General features: G+C 45.1%; 1 protein-coding gene across 4 annotated transcripts in view; it reads right to left on the bottom strand.

Annotated features, from left to right (window-relative positions):
- dclk1a (doublecortin-like kinase 1a) overlaps nucleotides 1-22,222 on the bottom strand; it is a 475,245-nt gene that overhangs the window by 122,155 nt on the left and 330,868 nt on the right. For 3 of the 4 annotated variants that reach the window (XM_038818045.1, XM_038818046.1, XM_038818044.1), the window contains exon 6: nucleotides 3,516-3,610. In XM_038818045.1, coding sequence (XP_038673973.1) covers nucleotides 3,516-3,610 — 95 coding nt within the window. Of the gene's footprint in view, nucleotides 1-3,515; nucleotides 3,611-15,404; nucleotides 15,581-22,222 lie in introns of those variants that run through there. The other variant, XM_038818047.1, reaches the window with a different exon arrangement.

The raw sequence follows: 22,222 nt of genomic DNA, 5'->3' as shown, positions 1-22,222 counted from the left end.
TGTAAGTGGCCAAACCGCTGCCCTTCTTGCTGCTAGTAAAATGGCCCAGTAATAAGCAAGTATGAGGGAATTCTTCTGCAGTGGCACCTTGGCATTTTACTGGGCCCTGTCTCCTCGTCTGCCACCCAATTGGGTGGTAAAACCTCAACTTTGCAATTCCCAATTCTCAGTTCCTGATTCTAAGATTGTTTCCTATTCATATATCCATGAATTCTAGTTACATTACTATATGAAGGATAAGAGACATTAACAAGAAACCCTCTTTTGTTATTTTCCATTCATTCTTAGAGAGTGGATACTCCTGGCAAGGCTGCAGATTTTCCCCAGCGCTAGTTGGCCGAAGAAGGCGGCGGTGGCCTTCTGATTGAACTGCTTTGACGCAATTGACACAACTGAATGGCCACTAAATATGGCACTTAATGGTCAACCACAATGTTGTGGAACTGGAATCTCATAGAAGCCAGATTGAGAGATAATGTCACCTTTCTTCCCTAAAGGACATTTGTGGATCAATTTGGTGTCTACAACAATCAAACTTTTATTGATTCCAAGGCCAGGATTCTCCCCTACCCGGCGGGGTGGGGGGTCCCGGCATGATGGAGTGGCGTGAACTATTCCAGCGTCGGGCTGCCCAAAAGTGCGGAAGTCTCCGCACCTTTAGGGGCCAAGCCTTCACATTGAGGGGTAGGCCCGCGCCGGAGTGGTTGGCGCTCCGCTGGCTAGCGGGAACGGCCTTTGGTGCCACACCAGCCGGGGCCGAAGGGACTTCGCCAGCCGGCGGAAGTCGCCGCATGCGCCAGAGTGTCAGTGGCTGCTGACGTCAACTCCGCGCATGCGCAGGGGAGAAGGTCACTTCTGCATCCACCATGGTGATGACCATGGCGAATGCGGAAGGAAAAGAGTGCCCCCATGGCACAGGCCTTCCAGCCGATCGGTGGGCCCCGATCGCGGGCCGGGTCACCGTGAGGGCACCCCCGAGGGCCAGATCGCCCTGCGCCTCTCCAGGACCCCGGAGCCTGCCCGCGCTGCCTGCTCCCGCCGGTAAGGTAGGCGGTTTGATCCACGCCGGCGGGAGAAGCATGACAGCGGCGAGACTTCGGCCCATCGCGGGCCGGAGAATCTCCGGGGTGGGGGGGGCCCGGAGATTCTCCACCCCCGCCAAACCTCTGGTGGCGGAGAATTTGGGACACGGCGGGGGCGGGATTGACGCCGGCCCACAGCGATTCTCTGACCCGGCGGGGGGGTCGGAGAATCCCGCCCCAACTCTTTATTTTCAGATTATGTGGTCATCGCCTAATTAAAAGGGACATGTTTAATTGGTTGAACTTTAAATGCAATCCTTTTTTTCCACCTTCAATCTATTTTCAGTAACAGCTAAGGAACAAAAAACATCTGAAAATGGTAAAATATCGCAATAGTTAAATGTTATTCTCTTACATAACAAACACCTGAGACTTTGCTCCATTGTCTCTCAACATTGAGTCTCCCACAGAATCTGAATCATCCCTGGAGAGGGGGAGGTACACACACTGTGAGATGGAATGTAGTACAGTTTGCATACTGTCTTTTAAATTATTTCTTTAGCAGCAGCATGATGTAGAATAACATACTCAATTCTATTAACCCCTCAGTTTACTTTAAAAAAAAAAATGAGAACTCATTAACCATTGCGTGGGCCAGCATTTCACTAAAGTGAGGCATATATCAGTAAAAAAAACTGTATAAAGCCTACTGATCGGCTTTGATGCCGGGCAGCTGGATATCTGTCTTCAGGCTCAACGTCAGTATTCCCTTTGATACTGGGTCAGGCTACAAGTAATCCTAATTCTTTTAATTGGGTGCAATTCCTATTTCTTCTGACCTGAGCGAAAATGTATTGTGACGTGGACTTTATATACACATCTACCCTTTTTATTAAAAAGTGAAAAGAGAAATGTTGACTGCCAAATGACTGGTTTGTCAAAACCTCTTCTCCAAGTTAAACAACCATCAGCAATAAATGTCATTTGTCTCAACATCTAGAACATAGACCAGTACAGCACAGAACAGGCCCTTTGGCCCTCGATGTTGTGCCGTGCAATGATCACCCTACTCAAACTCACGTATCCACCCTATACCCGTAACCCAACAATCCCCCCTTTAACCTTACACTACGGGCAATTTAGCATGGCCAATCCACCTAACCCGCACATCTTTGGAAGACAGATAACCCGCACATCTCTGGGCCGTGATTCTCCGCTATCCGGCGGGGCGGGCTGTTCCGGTGTGAACCACTCCTGCGTCGGGCCGCCCGGAGATCAGTGGGCCCCTCAAGCAGCAATGCTAGAGACACGGGACAGGCCCACCTGCAGATCGGTGGGCCCCGATCATGGGCCAGGCCACCGTACCCCTCCCCCCCTCCGGGGCCAGATCCCCCCACGACCCCCCCAAGGACTCCGCAGGCCGTCCGTAAGGACCTTGTTTGATTTACTCCAGTGGGACAGGCCGAAAACGGGCGGCCGCTTGTCTAATCGCGGAGCTGAGAATCGCCGGGGCGGGGGGGGGGGGGGGGGACGGGGGGGGGGGACGGACCACTGCCAATGACCCCTGACCGGCGCGATGCGATACCCGCCCCCGCCGAAAAACCGGCGCCAGAGAATCCGGCAGCCGACGTCGGGGCGGGATTCACGCCGCCCTCCGGGGATTCTCCGGCCCAGCGGGGGGTCGGAGAAACCCCCCCCAGCCTTTTGCAGCACCAGATCCATTTTAAAAAAAAAATGGTTACAATGATTACAAATATAGAAATATTATAATACAATAAAAAGTTGTACCCCGAGCATTTAGAAAATTTATAAAGGGTTCATGAAAGAAAAATGTCGTCCATTGAGAATGATTGCAATGAAATTTCAGTTGGGCTTGCATAATATTTTTGTGAATTCATTCATGTTTAGAACGATGAAGGAAAAGCTTGACGCTGGTGCAGTTGAATGTGTTGCCAGGCAACATACCGGAACTATGACAAAAGGCAGATGTATCAAAATAATGCACAATGATTTTTCTTTTTGGTACATAATCAAATTAAGCTTATACCAAATCTCTGCATTTGTCTGATTCTTCTGGTTACAATTCCAAACGTATTCATACTTTAAAGGTACAGTAATAATCAATAAGAATTGTAATTCAAACCATTACACTTATCTACAGGGCTCTGAGGAACACTGTGCCTTTTCTTTTAGCATAACCAATTTGCATTGTTGTACTTATGGCTGAGGATTTAATGTTTTATGATGCACAGCTACAAAGCTGCTTTTTCTCTGTTACTGAAAGGTCTTGCTTTTCATTTGACACAAATGTCACCATGCTTTTAATACCAAAGAGTGTGAAGAGCTGTTTTCTTTCTCCCCTAGAGCAGTTCACTCGCAGTTAATGAGTCCCTCTGAAATTTCTGTCACACTTCTTCGGTATTGTTACTTTTTTTTTGATGATTAATTGCTTTGACCAGTCAAACCTCTCTGTATGTAATTTGAAGATCTCACCTTCTGTTTGCGTAGGCTGCCTGGGCTGGTTGGCGATGGGCTTGGTGTCTTGGCAGACCTTGGAGTGGAAAGCTGGCTACCAGGAGTCCCGTTCACTAAAATAAGAAATATCTGTAAGGTCACAATCATTTAGCAATTTGTGCACTAGACAAGCTTTGTGGACTGATGGCCATCTCTCAGAGTCAGTGGCATTCTAAATATATGAATTTTACTTAAACTGTCCTGCATTCTGCAAGTTCTTAGAATCTAAGGTTGACCTTTTTTATGTTTCTATCTTATTTCATGATTTACTTGTTATATTTAGATTCCTCGTGCAACAATGCTCAATGCTTCTTCCAATGTTGCTAAGAAAGAAGCCACAAGAAGATAGATGTCTTTTGGTGCAAAGGCCCTTTCTGATCGTTTAGATAGCTACTTTCCACTTCACTGTTCACTGGCTCATTTGGGTGGAGACGTTCAAATACCTACCACCTCTTCCGAGCACAGCACGTGTCTGCATTACCACTACTTGTGTTCTTCGTTATTAAGATTAGGACAAAATGGGTAAATAATCAGTGCGGGAAATTTTCCTTATATTTCACAAGTAGCCTTGTGGATTCTTATTTTATCAAGAACGTTTCGTATAATTAAACACAACCATCCACAGAAATTCACCTACTTCATTTCCTTTGCTAGAAGATGCCTTTTACTCCTCAAACTTCTTAGAATAATAATCAAGATAAACTTTGCCGCTGTAGAACTGACCTCTGATAATAGCCTGACGAATTGCATCGGGCTGAATTCTCCGTTTCAACGGTTAAGTGCCAGCTTGAACAGAGAATTTGCCGACGTTTTACGACCAAAAAAAATCAGCACTGACCCCTCACTGATTCCATGACCGGTGAGGGTCTTGCAGTGCCGCCGGGCGAAACTCCCAGCTCCCGTGCCGAAAATGGCCGGCTCCCTGGCCGCGCATATGCACAGCGACGACCTGCAGCGGTCGCACTGTACATGGCGCCGGCCATGCGCAGACCCAGCACACCATCCGCGACCCCATGGGTCACCGCCTGGTCACCCTCTCGCCACTACATCGGGCAACGGAGAATCCCGCCCATAATGTCTGGAATGAACTGTTAAGGGCGGCAGCGGGGCTTTTTCCCTTTATTCTTTCATGGGATGTGGCCATCACTGGCAAGGCCAGCATTTGTTCTCCCTCCCCAGCTGCCGCTGAGTGGCTTGCAAGGCCATTTCAGTGGGCTGTGGGTCTGGAGTCGCTTGTAGGCCAGACCAGGTAAGGGTGGAAGATGTCCTTCTGTGAATCAGCAGGGCAAGAATTGAGTATAGTTGTCATGGTCACCATTATTGAGATTATCTTTATATTCCAGAGTTATTAATTGTATTTAAATTCCACCAGCTGCCATCAGCATTAGGCCTCCGGATTACTGGTCTAGTGACATTACCACTACGCCATCTCCCCATGCAGCAAAATAATTGCGGGAGCGCTGGAGAAGTATCTTGAAATAAATTGAGTCATCATTGTTAGCTGTCCCTTGACTTGAGGATGATGTCTACTCAGGGCCATCATTCCCTGCCATGGGTACTCACGTGAGTGAATAGGTTGATTCTTGAACCGTAGATTGTTGGGCACATAGGCAAGATGTCCCATGAAGTAGTGGGAACGCAAGGCACGATTTGCTTCCTTTTCTTTCCTACTCCATTGCCTCTTCCTTAAGGCATTTGGACTCAAAGCTTGATGGACGTTGACGCCGTTTTGAATGATTGGCAGCAAGCTCCACCCAGTCATTAATGGCATTGTTACATGTTTCGAGGAGATCTTCAAAGTGGCTTTGTTGCATTTTCTTTGTCAGCTCCTGGTACGCTGGCCATTTGAGAGTTGAAAAAACAGGGCATGGCCGGGAAGATAATTTTTGGCCATCCAAACACAGTGTATGGTTCATCGTAGTTGATTTTGAAGGAGTTTTGCCTGAATGTTTGTCAAATTGACTTCAAGAAGAATACTAGCATTTGATCGATGGTCTGGAGGATGTGATGGGGCATTGCTCTTGGAAACTCTCCAGCACTCTTATGTGCCACTGATACCTGGTCCAGGTCTCACTGCGGTGCAGTAAGTATGGTGACAAAAACTGGGACTTTTGTTGACTTAGAGGTTTTTGTTGTCAAACATTTGCTGCCACAGTTCATAGAAGGCTAAGCTGGTGCAACTGATTCAATGTTTGATCTCTTCGTCAATGGTGGCCTTCTGAACGAGTCACTGTCAAGATGTAGGGAGGGCTCAATATTTTCCAGTCTCTCATTAAAGATATACGGTGTGGTGATGCCGGCGTTGGACTAGGGTGAGCACAATAAGAAGTCTTACAACACCAGGTTAAAGTCCAACAGGTTTGTTTCAAATCACTAGCTTTTGGTGAAGGAAGGAGCAGTGCTCCAAAAGCTAGTGATTTGAAACAAACCTGTTGGACTTTAACCTGGTGTTGTAAGACTTCTTACTGTCAAGATATATGGGAAGTGGAATACTTAGCTGATCGTCAGTTTTGGCAACATTTAAAGACAGGTCACATCTTTTATATGCAGAATTGAAAGAGATCAAGAATAGCTTGAAAGTCTGGTGCAGAGTTGGCAATGACACTGCAGTCATCTACAAACTGTAGATCATGTATAGGAACAGGAGAAGGCCATTCTGCCCCTCAAGCCTGTCCCACCAATCAATGAGATCATGGTTGATCTCTGGCCTAACTCCATATACCTGCCTTTGACCCATATCTCTTAATATTGCTTAATAGTATCTCAATAGTGGTCAGCTTAGTTTTGGCATGGAGGCAACTGAGGTTAAAGAGTTTTCCATCTAGGCAGTATTTAATACATACATCAGGGGGCAGTTGATCTTTGATTAAGTGAATAGCCTCAGCCAGGTAGATTATAAATAGTATAGGGGCTATCACATATCTTTACTGATCCACCTGAGGAAGGAGCAGTGCTCCGAAAGCTAGTGATTCGAAACAAACCTGTTGGACTTTGGTGTTGTAAGACTTCTTACTGTGCCCACCCCAGTCCAATGCCGGCATCTCCACATCATTTTTACTTGAGATGGGTCTGGATAATGAAGGGACTGTCTCAGACCTCTCACACAAAATAGTTTCAATCATATTATCATGAAGCAGTGGCAGGATTGTGAAAATTATTTTTGGACCACCAAAGGCACAGCTGCCTCACAGCACCAGGGACCTGAGTTTGATTCCAACCTCGTGTCACTGGCTGTGTGGAGTTTGCACATTCTCCACTTATCTGCATGGGTTTCCTCCAGATGCTCCGGTATCCTCCTACAGTCCAAAGGTGTGCATGCTAAATTGCCCCTAAGTGTCCAAAGGTTTAGTGGGATTACAGGGAAAGGGTGAGGGATTGAGCCTAGGTGTGATGGTCTTTCGCAGGATCGGTTCAGACTCAATGGGGAGCACGGTAACACAGTTGTTAGCACAGTTGCGTCACTGCTCCAGGGTCCCAGGTTCGATTCCCGGCATGGGTCACTGTCTGTGCGGAGTCTGCACATCCTCCCCGTGTGTGCGTGGGTTTCCTCCGGGTGCACCGGTTTCCTCCCACAGTCCAAAGATGTGCAGGTTAGGTGGATTGGCCATGATAAATTGCCCTTAGTGTCCAAAATTGCCCTTAGTGTTGGGTGGGGTTACTGGGTTATGGGGATAGGGTGGAGTTGTTGACCTTGGGTAGGGTGCTCTTTCCAAGAGCCAGTGCAGACTCGATGGGCTGAATGGCCTCCTTCTGCACTGTAAATTCTATGATTCTATGATTGCATAAAAGCCTTCTCACACCTCACCTGCGTCTCTTACCCCAAAACTTAAATCTGTGTTCCATAGTCCTTGTACAATCAATTAATGAGAACAGCTTTTCTTTGTCTATCTTATCCCCCCTCAATCTCCTTTGTTCCAAGGAGAACAACCAAAGCTAATGCAATCTAACCTTGCAGTTAAAATTGTTCATCCCTGGACCATTCTAGTAAATCTCCACTGCACCTTTTTTAAGGACTCTCATATCCTTCATAAAGTGTGGTGATCCGTACTGGATTCAAAAACCTAGTTGTGGCCCAACCATTGTTTATAAAGCTGCATTGGTGCATAAAAGCCTCAAGAGGAAGCGTGTTCAAGAGAGAATATGGCACATGTGATTTAGAGATAGGGTAGGTTACGATTTTGGAAGAATTTAGAGACAAGAGCAATGGTTTTGAATTATGTGTTTCTGGGTCTTGGGAACAGGATGTATGTGACAGAGAATAAACAAGGAGGTTACGAAAAAAGGCAGGTGGGGGTTTGGAGACTAATGTGTTATAATAATCATCCAAAGGTATGTAGAAAGGTTTTGATGGCAGAGGAGATGAGGTGGAAAAAAACCTGGCAACATTGAAGAGACACAATTCATACCACCGTGATGATAGTTGCGTCAAACAGGTCATTGATATTGCAAATAGCTTGATTTCAGCTGGGAGGGGGAGCAGTTAGTTGCAAAAGAATGGACATTATATCAGATGAAATGACTTCAGTCTGCCAAATATTGAGATAAAGGAAGCTGTGATTCACCAGTATTTGATGTTGGACAGTGCCGAGTCTATTGAAAGAAAGAGGAGTGATGGAGAGCTCGCGCTGGATATTATCAATCTATATGTGAAAGCTAACCCCATTACAGTTGCTGAAGGGCAGCACGTTGATAAAGAAACGGAGGAGGGAACCCTGGAGGCCCACTATAGGGAAGGTTGCACTGCCAAAGGTGTTACTTTCCAGGTGAGCTTTTAAACAAATGTCCCGTTTAGGTGAAAGATCTTGGTAAGATTTTGAGAATTTGCAGGGAGCTCCCAGGTGTCTTTTCCATTAATCATTTCTCAACCAACGTCTCGTTTAGTAACATCTTGTTTCCTGTGTCTATTATCTTTTGCAGCATAAATAGTTGTTGTATTTCCAATCAAAATCTCTCTCTCCATGTTGATATTTCTGAGATATGCCATACAATTGCAGGTTTTACCACCATTAACAGTGTGAGAAATTGCAGACACTGCATTGGAAACAGACAAAATTATGTAAATATTGTCAAGCACCAACTGCTGCCCAAGCTGTCAGCTGAGCTTCAATATTGGAGTTACAAAGACAATTAATCTTATTCACCAATTTAATTCACCTAAACAGACGTGAGCACACCAATGGATGCAATTAATCGGTAATGGAAGATAGAATTAATTGCTGCCACTGTTTCTGGTGGGAATATTCCATGTCTTAACAACACCTCAATTGAGTTCAATAGGCATCGTATCATCATATTTAATTTGGTTGAGAAAATTATTATTGCAGACAACCTGTTGCACCTGCTGTAAGAATGGATTCAATTTTCAGGTATAAGCTTTCAAAAATGGAGATCGGTGTGTGATGGATGATAAAAATAAGTTGTGGATCAGAAAGATATAGGGCTAGATTCTCCGCACCCTGACGCCGAAATTGCGTTTGGCGATGGGGCGGAGAATTTGTTTTCACGGACAAAATCTGGACCGATGGCGGTTTCGCTTTTCTCAGGCCCCTGAAAATTAGCATACCCGTGGTGTACACCGCTCCGAGTATCCAACGGCTTCAGGCCATTGCCTGAGGTCCGCCCTGCTATTCTCCATCCCCGACCGGCCAAATTGCCGACGACGTGGTTCTAACATGGTCCTGCCATTTGGGAACCTCGCGTGGCAGCTGTGGACTCAGTCCGGGCCTCCACAGTCGGGGGAGGAGGGCAAGGGGGCTTCATTCGGGACTGGGGCCTATGCATATGGGCGGGCGGCCGATGAGGAACACTATTTCGGCAGTCTACGTCTGCGGGCTGAGTCTGCCAAGGAACACGCCGGGGCCGCTGGAGACCGCTGCTGTGCGTGGCCTCTGACCCGGAAGTGTAGGGCGCCATATCAGCAGCTACAGCTGTGAGCTCTACGACAGCTGCCTGCTAGCCCCCTGAAATACGGTGAATTGGTGGCCTTTTGATGCCAGTTTTTTGGGCGTAAAAGACCACAGTTTTCATGACGGTGTGGGGACATAGGCCAAATAATTGAGAATCCACCCCAAAGTTACTTACAGAAATGAAAGTAGCCTCAAAAATAAATGTTTCACAAAGTATAAAACATTTGCAAGATTACATCAGATACAGCTGAGGTTAAAGCCACAATTGAATGCCAAAAATGCACTGGAAAAAACTGATAAGGTGACTGTTATATACGGAGGTTGTTGTTGTGTTGTTGCATGGTCACTTTAAAAGATTAGTCATGTGATAGTCCATGACATCATTGTCTACTTCACGGACTTTCTCTCAGTCTAGATGAAGCCTTTGTACAGTTTTGTAACCATCTAATAAACATCTATTGATTATTGCGTTGAACACACATGCTTCAGCATTTCCATTCTTTTATCGCACAAGTACAACACACAACAGGATAAAGAGAAAACTGGCGATGAGGATGGGATTAGGAAAAAGATTATTTTCCAAAGGGAAAATGTAAATTGAAGCTTTTGATGGCCAATATTGAGGCAGATCAACAGAAAGTCTGTGATTGCACCCCACACCTGGCATCAGACCAACAAAGTTGTTGGGCATAAATTAAAAAGGAAAGGGCAGCACGGTGGCACAGTGGGTTAGCACTGTGACCTCATGGCGCCAGGTTCGATCCCAGCTCTGGGTCACTGTCCCTGTGGAGTTTGCACATTCTCCCCGTGTTTGCGTGGGTTTCCCCCCCATGATCCAAAAATGTGCAAGCTAGGTGGATTGGGCACGCTAAATTTCCCCTTGATTGGAAAAAATGAATTGGGTACTCTGAATTTTTATTAAAAATAAATTAAAAAGTAATGGCCCATTTTTTAAAGTTAACCTGGCTCGAGGAGTTCAGGCTGCTGAGCTCGCCACATGCAGTAGAGTAAGACAAAGAGGAAGAATGGGGCAAAGAAAAACATTTCTAGCATTGCAAGCTGCAACAATTGGCTAATTCATTATTAACTAGACCATTTTTAGAAGGGAAGTTGTGAGAGCATTCCGAGATCACTGCAAAATTGGGGGGGGGGATTTGTTTTTTATTGATGGGCCCACTTGAGGAAGACTCAGAAAACTGGAATTCATATGCAGAAAAATTCCACTATTATATCCTCGCCGATAACATTTGAGAAGATATTATGGTCCCTGTTTCTCTTAGTGCCATTGGCTGTGGAACTTTTAATTTACTCCGAAGTCTGGTCCAACCCGAGAAACCAAGTGACAAAACATATCTAGAATGGTTAAAATATGAGAAGACCATTATGCACCAAAGCCATTGACCATTATGGAGCTGTTTTGATTTCACTGTAGGAATCAGCTGGAAAGGGAGAATGTAGCAGTATGTCGTGACTCTAAAGCTTCTCGCAGAGTATTGTGAATTTGGTGACTTGCGAGATGATACAATTAGAGACCGCATGGTTTGTGGGTTGAAAAATTAGGCCATTCAGAGAAGATTATTAATGAAACAAAATTTAAGTCTGCAAACAGCTTTAGATGTAGCTGTTTGAATGGAGTTGGCTGCGAAGGAGGCTTCTCAGCTCAGAGCAGGCTTGAGGATCCATGAACTGGCTGTGGTCCAGAGAAAGTCTGGGATCCAGCAGCGGGCATATAATCATTCTGCAAAAACAAGCCATTCACACGTCGATTGCTGGAGCTAGGATAGCCAATGCAATAATTGTGGAAGAATTGACCATACAGCAAGAGCTTGCTGGAGTAAATCGGTTTCTCCAGAGAATAACTTTCAAAGAAAAACACAGAACACACCAAAAGAAAGAAATAAAATAAATTCAACCAAGAAAATCTACATGTTGGAAGAAAATAAGACAAACAATGAAGGTACAGCACATTATTCTGATGAGAAATTAAGTTAAATGTACTTTCAGTTCAAGGTGAATCTCATTGGTTCTGGGTAGTTTCAAAATTGAACGGACGTCCTATAAAAAGTGGAGGTCAATACTGGGGCCACAGTCTCCCTAATTCTTGATACCATCTATGAACAAAAACTGGAATGGTAAATGAAGGCTTTAATAAGCAGAGAACTAGCCAGCTACAGAGACGTGTGCTTACTGAGTGCCGCCTACAGGGCATAACCTTATATATGGCTCCCTGGTGGGCAGAGCCGGAGGCAGAGTCCTCCAAGGTTCCAAACCCGGTGTTAAAGGGGCATCACCTACATAGTGTTAAGGGTACAGTAACCATTCATCACATACATGAAAGAAACAGTTCCGCTAAGAGAATGCAAGAGAATGTGTGTGTGAGGGATGGAGGAAGAGAGTGTGTGTAAGGGATGGGGGAAGGAAGTATGTGCGTGAGGGGTGGGTAAAGAGAGCAAGTGTGCGTGAGGGGTGGTCTTCGGCCTTCAAATCCCGGGGTGGAGGGAGCCCTGAAAATGAACCTGAGCACGGGATCCCATGAACTGTAAATCGGTCTCTGTACTAGTGTGCATGACTCACATACTAAGGTCTGCCACTGCGCAATTATTAAATGTCAATTTGATGAAACTAAGTTATATGCTATGCACATTTAGTTTGGGGTAAAATAATCACATCAGCTAAATTAAAATGGTTGCATTCTTGACATTGATTTAAATGATGATCAATCCGAAATGTGCTGAAGCTGAATCCAGCATCTGTAAAAAAATAAAATTGGTCATCCCAGGATTGACTCTCTCCTGTCGAAAAACTGAAAATAATTCTTTCCATTTTTGATCAAGAGAACCGTTTGCTGCCCTGAGATAAGGCATTTATATAACGTAAAAGATTTCCTTTAACAAAAGGGAAAAGAATTCTAAACATGTTTACAGTTTTGCTGCACATTGTTCACAGAGGAAGTCTTCCGGATTAGACTTCAGATAGTTAATAAGACACAGTGGCCTTTTGAACCTGGGCTGAATAATAGAAGATCATTTCACAGAATTCCAATGTAGACTGATAAATGAATAATAGTTTCATTCCAACAAGAGCTTTAATCGATTCATTAATATATTAGGCAAACTGGTACATGGGATCTATTTCATTATGTTGTGAAGGGACGAGTGAATTCTGAGCAGATTCCAGAAAAATGTTTTCCTCATAATAAAGTAGTAATATTATTCATTTTACCCTATTAAAATAAAATAATCAGCGTCTCCGTTCAGTAACGACGTTCTTACATAGAACCATTCACACTGCTTTCCCTAGACACTTGCAGTATGCAGTTACTGAAATGGAGTATGAAGCTGCTGTTGCATGGTGGCACCAGAGTAAATGTGGGCATATCCAAGTACTGGTTTTGCTTTGTTGTTGAACCACACTGTACAAGATACTGTGCAAAATTCACTATTTAATTTAGCGGTTTTAATTTCTAACTGCCTAGACCGCCCTCCGCACATCGTGATACCGGTCCAGCTGTCATCCCTTCCTCCTCCCCACCTTTTATACCTTAGTCTCTTGTGAGGCCAAAAGGTTGTAAAATCTGATAAGTTCTGAAAGTGGACGTGGGGGTGGTTATGATGCAATTAAATTGCGAATGCAAGGAGCCCAATGACTTCTTTTATCATGAAGATTGAGACTGTCAGTTCAGCTGCCACTATCACATCACACATCCTCTTGACCACAAAGCCAGAGCTCCACGAAGGCTCCCACTGTGCTCGAACCATGAACCTGTATCTCTTTTGAGTTTCTGTCCCATCTTTGATTTGATCTTTCCCAGGAGACTCACCACCCACTCCCTTGATCCCCATTCGCACCAAGTTGCTGACCATCCTCTCCATCTTGGCTGGCATGCCAGTTGATATTGCAAAGTATTCCCTCAAGCACTGATCCTTTCGTATCAAAGCAACCATCATCCCAGCTCTAAAATTAAAATCCTACCCCGCTGTCATTAAAAATTGCTGCCTCAACTCAAGCTTTCTTTCCTCTCCAAAATTCTCTGGAGCCCCCCAAAGATCTGTTTTGCCCCGTCATCCCTGCCCTTCATAGCTCTGCAGCCCAATAGTGACAACATCCAAAGGCATGGGTCCTAATTCTACATTTACACTGTCAACCATTTAGCTGTACCATTCCACCTGCTTTTGCAACTATCCCCGGTTTCTGTATTCATACTGTTCATCAGATAATCATCACCACCAACGCTCAATGTGTACCATCTAAAGAATGCACCATAGCAACTCACGAAAACTCCCTTGACAGTACATTGTCTAGAAGGACAAAGGCAACAGGTGCATGGGAACACCATCACTTGCAAGTTTCCTTCCAACCCAAACACCATCGTGACTTGAACTATGTTGCTGTTACTTCACTGCTGCTGGGTCAAAATCTTGGAATTCCCTCCTGAACAGCATTGTGGGTGTCCCCACACCTCATGGACCGCAGCGGTTCAAGGAGGTGGCTCACCGTCATCTTCTCAAGGGGAATTAAGGATGGGCCATAAAAATGTTGACCTATGTTGACGTTTGTAGGACAACACCATGTCCTATGAAAATAATTTTTAAAATAAATATCCTGAATAAAGGTGCAATTTTCTTCAGTAATTCATTGCGAAGACTGAAGTAGTATCTTCCGGTCCTTCCATAAATCATTTATCCTCACCACAATTTTGTATGTGTGTGTGTGTGTGTGTGTGTGTATGTGCCTCTCTCTCTCTCTCAAGTTGAACCAAATTGTTTGCTTCCTCACTGTCATAGGGGAGATGATGGTGTCGTGGCAATGTCACTGGACTAATAATCCAACTAATGCTCTGGGGACACGGGCTCAAATCTCACCATGGCAGCTGGCTGAACTTAAATTCAGCTAATACATCTATATAAAGCTTGTCTCAGTAATAATGAAACAATCAATTGTTGCAGAAATCCAACTAGTTCACTAATTTCCTTTAGGGGAGGAAATCTGCCAACCTGACCTGGTCTGGCCTATATACGACTCCAGATCCATAGAAATATGGCTGACACATAACTGCCTAGCAAGCCACTCAGTTCAAGGTCAATTAGGGATGGGCAACACATGCTGCTTTGCCAGTGACACCCACATCCCATGAAAGAATGAAAAATAAATCGTATTTGACTCGACTGGCACTCTCAACTCCATGTGGCAAAGAATTCTAACTTCCATCTTTGTAACATCTCTCAGTTTATTTGTAACAAATCCCTCACCTCTGTCACCTCCCAAACCTCAACTATTCCAAAGCTATTCTTAGCAGACCTCCCAGTCATCATTCTCCGTAAACTTTAGCTCAAACAAAACTCTGCAGTTTTAGAACTGTTTTAGCTTTTACTAATTGAAAATAATTGACTGTCCCATCAATTTGTCTGAATCAAGGTAAATTGATTTGTCCGAGCAATGCAAGTGAACAGTTTAACAGCAGCTCCCTCTCTTTGTGGTAATGCAATAACGTCGTCAGAACTACAGTAAACAGTGCAGTTTAAAGACATCATATAAATTGCAAAACATTTAAACCATCTAGCAGCATTTGCTAAAACTGTGAAATCATAATGATTTGTTGCAAGGGAAACATACATTTTCGGATACCAGCTTGGATGCAATCCCACATAGTTTTACTGTTACCCGTAAAACTGCAACAAACACTTTGATTATATTCAATAGAGAATACTTTGTTAGGAAAGTTCAATCTCTTTGCAGTTTAAGCATAAGGTTGCAAAGACCCAGAAGAATTTGAGAACATAGAAAATAGCATTCATGAAAGTTGATTTAACTTGGCTTAGTTTACTTTAACCTGTTCAGCTACAATAACGCAAAGGAGTATTCCAAAACTATAGTATTAAATATAACATTTACTTAGATTAGTAACTTATCACCTATGCCTTTACAACTTTTATAATGGTAACTTTACAATGGTCATACATACCTTCAATATACTTCATTGTGAGAGAAATATTTTAGACACAAAAATTCTTCCCATGTAATTCACAAACACTCAGTGCTGTTTTTACATATAGCTTCAAGTAGTGGAATAATGAAATGAAGCAAAAAGAAAACAGAGATGCAGACCCAAAGACAAAATACCTGCTAGTAAGGACAGCTGAGTAAGAAGCAGCTATCATAAGCAAAGGCTTTTTTGCGTAAGACTGACGTCTGTGATTCAGGAGTGGGTGGTTCAGGTGGTTTCTTAAGGCTGCATCATAGATGTCAATTAAACCAACTGCAAGTACCCATGAACATTAAACAACACTGCCCCTTTGACAAAATAAAAAATGAATAATTTAGAATGTGAATACATGATTCAACTTACAATCAGACACCAAATAGCAAATGACTCACCCAGTGTCCTACATAAAATTACTTGTTGGAGGCTTTCAAGTAAGATTGCTTTTGACGTATAGCTGCAGTCTATATTGCACTTGAAGCACCCACTTTCAGATTATTTAAGCTATGGCACATTCTTGAAAATTTTTTAAATAACCTACGCTACCTAGCAGATGCCACAGATGTGTAACTGTAAAGGTAAAATACAAAATGTAGCTCATCTAAGTACTATTCACCAATTAACCAAGCACTTTGATTTTTAGACATTATCTAAAAATCATGCATTTCAGTGCAGGGGTAAAGAATTCCTTCTATCGCTGTTATTGAACAATTTCATTCGTCAAGAGAAACTCTTAGCTACATACGTTTGGTATTATTTAAAAACTTTGATGAGTATCATGATATTAATTATTAGATAATGAAAATCATGGGTGGGATTCTCCTCAAATTTTTCCTCGAAAGTCCGAGGTGATTCTCCGTTTTCCAGGGGGTTAGCAGGGCCTTGGCTAGCGTCCCGCACTTCTGGCTGCCAGCAGAGATCTGCTATCCAGACCGCGTGGCCGCGCATGCACACGGCGGCCGCAAGCGGGTCTGCGCATGCGTGCGGCGGCCCACCTCGGTGTGGGTACTGCAGACCTGGCGGAGACACACAGCAGGCCCGCGTGGAATACGTTAGGTCCCCCCCTCGAATCGCGATGGCCCCCGCCGATCGGGGGCCTGGCCACCGCTGAGCCCCCCCCCCTCCCCCGGAGTCAGATTCCCCCTTCCCCCCACCAGGAGCGCCACCGTGGCCGCGGATCCGTGCTCCCGCCGGGTGGGACCAGATGTGAATGGCGGGAACTCTGAGGGAGTTCGGCCGGTCGACCGCGGAGAATCGCCACGGGGGCCTCTTCCAATGGCCCCCGACCGGCGCAGCGTCGACCGGCCGAACTCCCGCCAGTGTGATTCACATCTGGTATCACCCAAACGGGAGCTCGGACCCGCTGCCATGGTGGCGCTCCAAGTGGGAGAATCCCGCCCCATGTCTTACAAACTGCCAGTTTATCTCACAATCATTGATATTCTATTGTCTGTTCAATGCAATATTAACAATTGAGCAATACCATACCCAGTTGTTTTTCTGTGCACATACATACAATCTATAGACAAGCGAGTGGGTAGGTTTTCGCCAGTGACTCATGCATAATTATTTTGGCTGGCATAGAAAAACTTGAATTTTTTTTCAATGAGAATTTTATTAATGTAATGACTGGAGCCCACCTTGTGTGCTACAGAAAGATCATTTTTAATCCAAGACTTCCAATTCCCATTGACTAAAACTCCAACAGTATTCAAATTTTCAGAACTGATTGTCCTTCTTTATTTTGTAAATTAGAGATCATTACATCATTCAGATTAAGATGGGAATGTTCATGACGCAACAGCAATCAGATCCACATTTCCAGCCTTTTGAAAGTAGTCAATTGTTCTCTTCGCCAAACTCAAATCAAAATGATGACTATACATGATAGAATTGCCGGTGAATTTCTGCATTCTTTTGGGAACAAAAGAAACTCAGCTGAGCCTACCACGTTGGCAATTCACTCCTTTTCATATTACTCAATAGTAAACATCTAACACATCGAATTGAATCATTTCAGTGGCCTAAAAAATTGCAAAAAGGCTCAATAACATTTTAGAAATGGAAAAAGGGAATGCTGCAAAAGCTCAGCAGCCCTGGCAACGCCTGTGGAGAGAGGAAATAAAGTTAATGCTTTGAGTCCGTATGACTCTTCTTCAGAGCTTTCTCTCTCCAGACGCTGCTAGACCAGTTGAGCTTTTCCAGCATTTTCTGTTGTGTTTCAGATTCCAGCATCCGCAGTATTTTGCTTTGGTTTTATGAAAATTTTACGGAAGCCCATTTCCATGTATGCCACAGACTAGATCAACAAACGTTGTCTGTCCCTGTAATGGAGACGTGCAATTTCTAATGCTTTGACACCTATCAACCTCACCAGCAGTGAGGCCATTGGATCATGCCCGATATGTTTGGGTGGAGACATAGAACATAGAACAGTACAGCACAGAACAGGCCCTTCGGCCCTCGATGTTGTGCCGAGCCATGATCACCCTACTCAAACCCACATATCCACCCTATACCCGTAACCCCCCCCCCCCCCCCCAACCTTACTTTTTAGGACACTACGGGCAATTTAGCACGGCCAATCCACCTAACCCGCACATCTTTGGACTGTGGGAGGAAACCGGAGCACCTGGAGGAAACCCAAGCAGACATAGGAAGAATGTGCAGACTGCGCACAGACAGTGACCCAAGCTTGGAATCGAACCTGGGACCCTGGAGCTGTGAAGCAACTGTGCTAACCACTATTTCACCATGCTGCCCTTTTCAGAAGGCTTTTGTTAAAGATGCACATAGATGGTTCGTAAACAAAATTAGAGCGCATGGGATAGATAGGTAATATACTGGTATGGATTGAGAAATGGTCAACAGACAGAAAGCAGAGATAGGAACAAGTGGATCATTTATCGAATGGCAAGCTGTGACAAATGGGGCGGATTCTCCCGAATCCCCCGATGGCCCGACGCCGGCCTAACAAAATGGCGCGAACCACTCCGGCAGCGGGCCAACCGGAAGTTGTGAAAACCTCCGCACTTCCGGGGTCTAGGCCAGCGGCAAAGGGGTCGGCAGCGCGCCAACCGGCGCCGAAGGGCTGGTGCGAGTTAGCACATGCGCAGAACTGCAGGCGTGCTTCCGTGCATGTGCAGACCGGCCGGCGTATTCTTGCGCATGCGTAGGGGGTGTCTTTTCCGCGCCGGCCATGGCAGAGCCCTACAGAGGCCGGCGCGGAAGGATGGCACAGGCCCGCCCGCAGATCGGTGGACCCGATCGCGGGCCAGGCCACCGTGGGAGTCCCCCTAGGGGCCAGATCTCCCCCCCCCCCCCCTCAACCCGAGGACTGCACTAGCCGGCCTACCAGCCAGGTCCCGTCGTGTGGGACCATGTCCATTTCACGCTGGCACGACTGGCCAGAAACCGGCGGCCACTCAGCCCATCGGGGCCTGGAGAATTGCTTGGGGAGGGGGTGCTGCCAACGGCCCCCGACCGGCGCGGCGTGATTCTCGCCCTGCCTGAAAACCGGCGCTGGAGAATACGGCAGCTGCCGTCGGAACGGCGGGGTGGAATTTGCGCCGTCCCCCGGGGATTCTCCGACCCGGCGGGGGCTTGGTGAATCCTGCTGCAGGTGTATTGCAAGGATCAGTATTGGGGCCACAGCTGTATGTACAGGATTGTGCAAATGTTCACTTTGCCTGGTTTAATTTCAATCAAGCTTCTTTCAACAACAAAAATGTCCTTCTTCGGTCGTGGACCAAATGATTATGTCATCGGCATACACCCTTACACCATTGATGCCCTCAGTCATCTGCTCCATTATCCTATGTAAAACCTCTGAAGTGGATATTATTTCAAAAGGCATGCGGTTGAAGCAGAAGCGTCCAAATGGAGTATTGAAAGTGCATAATAATCTGCTCGAATCATCAAGCTGCATTTGCCAGAATCCCTGCGAAGTGTCGAGTTTTGTGAAGGTATGAGCATTTGCCACCTCACATGTGATTTCTACACGTTTAGATGGGATAGTGTTCCCTACGAATATTTTTGTTTAGGTCCTTCGGATCTATGCAGATTCTATTGCTACAGAGAGCACACCACTAGAATTCATCAGAGACATAGAAGCTCAAACTCAGTTATGTACAGAAAACATTCCGGCATCTGAGTTTATCACGCAAGAAAAATGCAACTTTGCTAAGGGTGATGCATCATCTACAGCATGGTTGGCCAAAAGGGCGATGTTTACAATATCGCAATATTGTGATCCACAAAGTCAACGCTCTGAAATGCGACACAAAATTCACGAGGGGCATCTCGGAATCGAGAAATGTAAAAGGAGAGCACGACAGGCAGTGAACTGGCCTGGCATCAACAAAGATATCAGACATGGTCATGTGAAACCTGTCAGAAGCACCAACCTGCACAATGTAAAAAAACTCTTCAACAACATTTTTTTCCAGCATTAAGTTTTTGAGTATATGACTATCTTGGAAGAAAGCAAATGCAAAATAAGATATTACACAACGTAATATAACACTTTGTTCCCATGTTGATGTAGGGACATGAATGCACTTGTGCAAGGAATACAAAGTCAGCACACAAGTACAGCCAGAGATTAGGAAGGTAAATAAGATGTTGGCCTTTATTGCAAGGAAATTGGAGTGCAGGGATAAAGAAGTCTTGCTACAATTGTACAGGGCTTCAGTGGGCCCACACCTGTGTGTGGTTTTGGTCTCCATATATAAGGAAGCCATGATGTAGAGATGCTGGCATTGGACTGGGGTGGGCACGGTAAGAAGTCTTACAACACCAGGTTAAAGTCCAACAGGTTTGTTTTGAATCACTAGCTTTCGGAGCGCAGCTCCTTTATCAGGTGAATGTATAAGGAAGAGTATACTTGCATTGGAGGCAGTACAGCTTAGGTTTACGAGATTGGCTCCTAGGATGAGAGAGCTGTGGTATGATGATAGACAAGTACATTTGGTAAATTCTCTTCAGTTTAGAAGAATGAGGTGATCTCATTGGACATAAAAGATTCTGAAAGGGCTTTGCAGGGTAGACCCTGAGAGATTATTTCCCCTGGCTGGGGAATTTAGTGCACAGGAGCACAGTCTCAGAATCAGGGGACAATCGTTTCAGACTGAGATGAGGAAGATTTTTCACTCAAAGGGTTGTCTACATTTAAAATCATTTACCCCAGAGGGTTGTGGATGCTTTATTGTTGAATATAATTAAGGCTGGGATAGACAGATTTCTGGTCCCTCAGCGGATCAAATGATGTAGCGAGGTCAGAAAGTGGAATTGAAGCCCAAGATCAGCCAAGTTTGTATTGTGTAGTGCTGCTGCTCGATGTGTCATTTGGTAAGCTCCAGCTCTTATTTCTTAACAGCGTCTCAATTTTAAAATTCTCATCCTTGTTTTCAAATTCCTTCATGGCCTCACCCCTTCCCATCTCTGTAATCTCTGCCAGACCCACACCCTCTGAGATATTTGTGCTTAAATCACTCCACTGCTGGCAGGCATGACTTCAGCTGCCTAGACCTGAAGCTCTATGTTGGAACCAACAATTCTACGGACACGTGCTTGTAGGATTAGAATAGCGGTTTTAATATACTCACAACAGAGCCAGCCGGTTAGTCATTGAACTTTCGGTGAACTGGCCGGCTGACCATGTGGCACTGAGCTTTTACACAGCAGCTTCCGGGGGAGGAGTCCTGGGCAGAGCCAAGGGAGAAGCCCCATACAACTCGAGCATTCCCAGAGCTACTCCCCCTGGAGGACAGGTAGTGCAACTGCACTTACAATACAGACACATGTATATACAGATTATAATCCGGTGTGAATCACATTCACCACACTCTACAATTTCCATCCTAAACCTCGTCATTTTTCGTCTCTTTTCTCCTTTAAGAATCTCTGTAAAACCAACCTCACTGACCAAGCTTTTGGTCATCTGTCCGACTCTCTTATGTGGCTTAGTGTCAAACCTTCCCATCACGAGTCCCCAAAGGATATATCCTTAACCCCAACCTCTCCTTAATCAAGATGCTGCCCATAGGCAACATCATCCACAGACATGGGGTCAGCTTCCAAATGATGTACAGGACACCCAGATTTACTTTCCACCATGCCTCCAGTCCCTGTGTTGCCAGATTACTTATCCAACATCGTCTTATATCAGCCAGAATTTCTTCCAGTTTAAACAGAGGGAAAATTAAAGCCATAGCCAAACTTTAGCCCATACTCACTGTTTACATAACCAGGATTTCTAGGATTGTGGGGCTTCCCTTCCCACATTAGAGTCAGTGTATAACCCCCCTCCCCACCCTCTATTTGATCCTAAACTGAGCTTCTCACTCATATCCTCTCCATCACAAAGACTACCTACTTCCCCGCCACAATAATTCCCATCTTTACTCCTCCGTCAGCCCATATGATTCAAATTCTCATCCAGTCTTTGGCACCTCCAGACTTAATTATTTTGATGCTCCTCAGGTCAGCCTCTCTCTCCTCACCACAGACCATGAACTTCAGTTCAATCTAATGCTCTGATGCTCAGATCTTCGTCCACTCATCCATCACCCTGTCCTACATTGGTTCTCAAGTCTCCCAACATTTTAAACTTAAAATTCTCATTACTTTGTTTAAAACCTACCATGGCCATGCCCCACCCTGTTCTGTTACCTCCTCCAGCCCTACAACCACAAACCACACACCAAATTGTGTGTTACCCTGACCCTGCCCTTTTTTGCATTCCTTCCTCCTTCTCCCTACGATCTGCAGTCAGCCGAGCCCCTTGCCCCAGAATTCCA

The sequence above is a fragment of the Scyliorhinus canicula genome, chromosome 14 (genome assembly GCF_902713615.1).
Source record: "Scyliorhinus canicula chromosome 14, sScyCan1.1, whole genome shotgun sequence".
NCBI classification, from domain to species: domain Eukaryota; kingdom Metazoa; phylum Chordata; class Chondrichthyes; order Carcharhiniformes; family Scyliorhinidae; genus Scyliorhinus; species Scyliorhinus canicula.
This window is presented reverse-complemented; position numbering and strand designations above follow the sequence as displayed.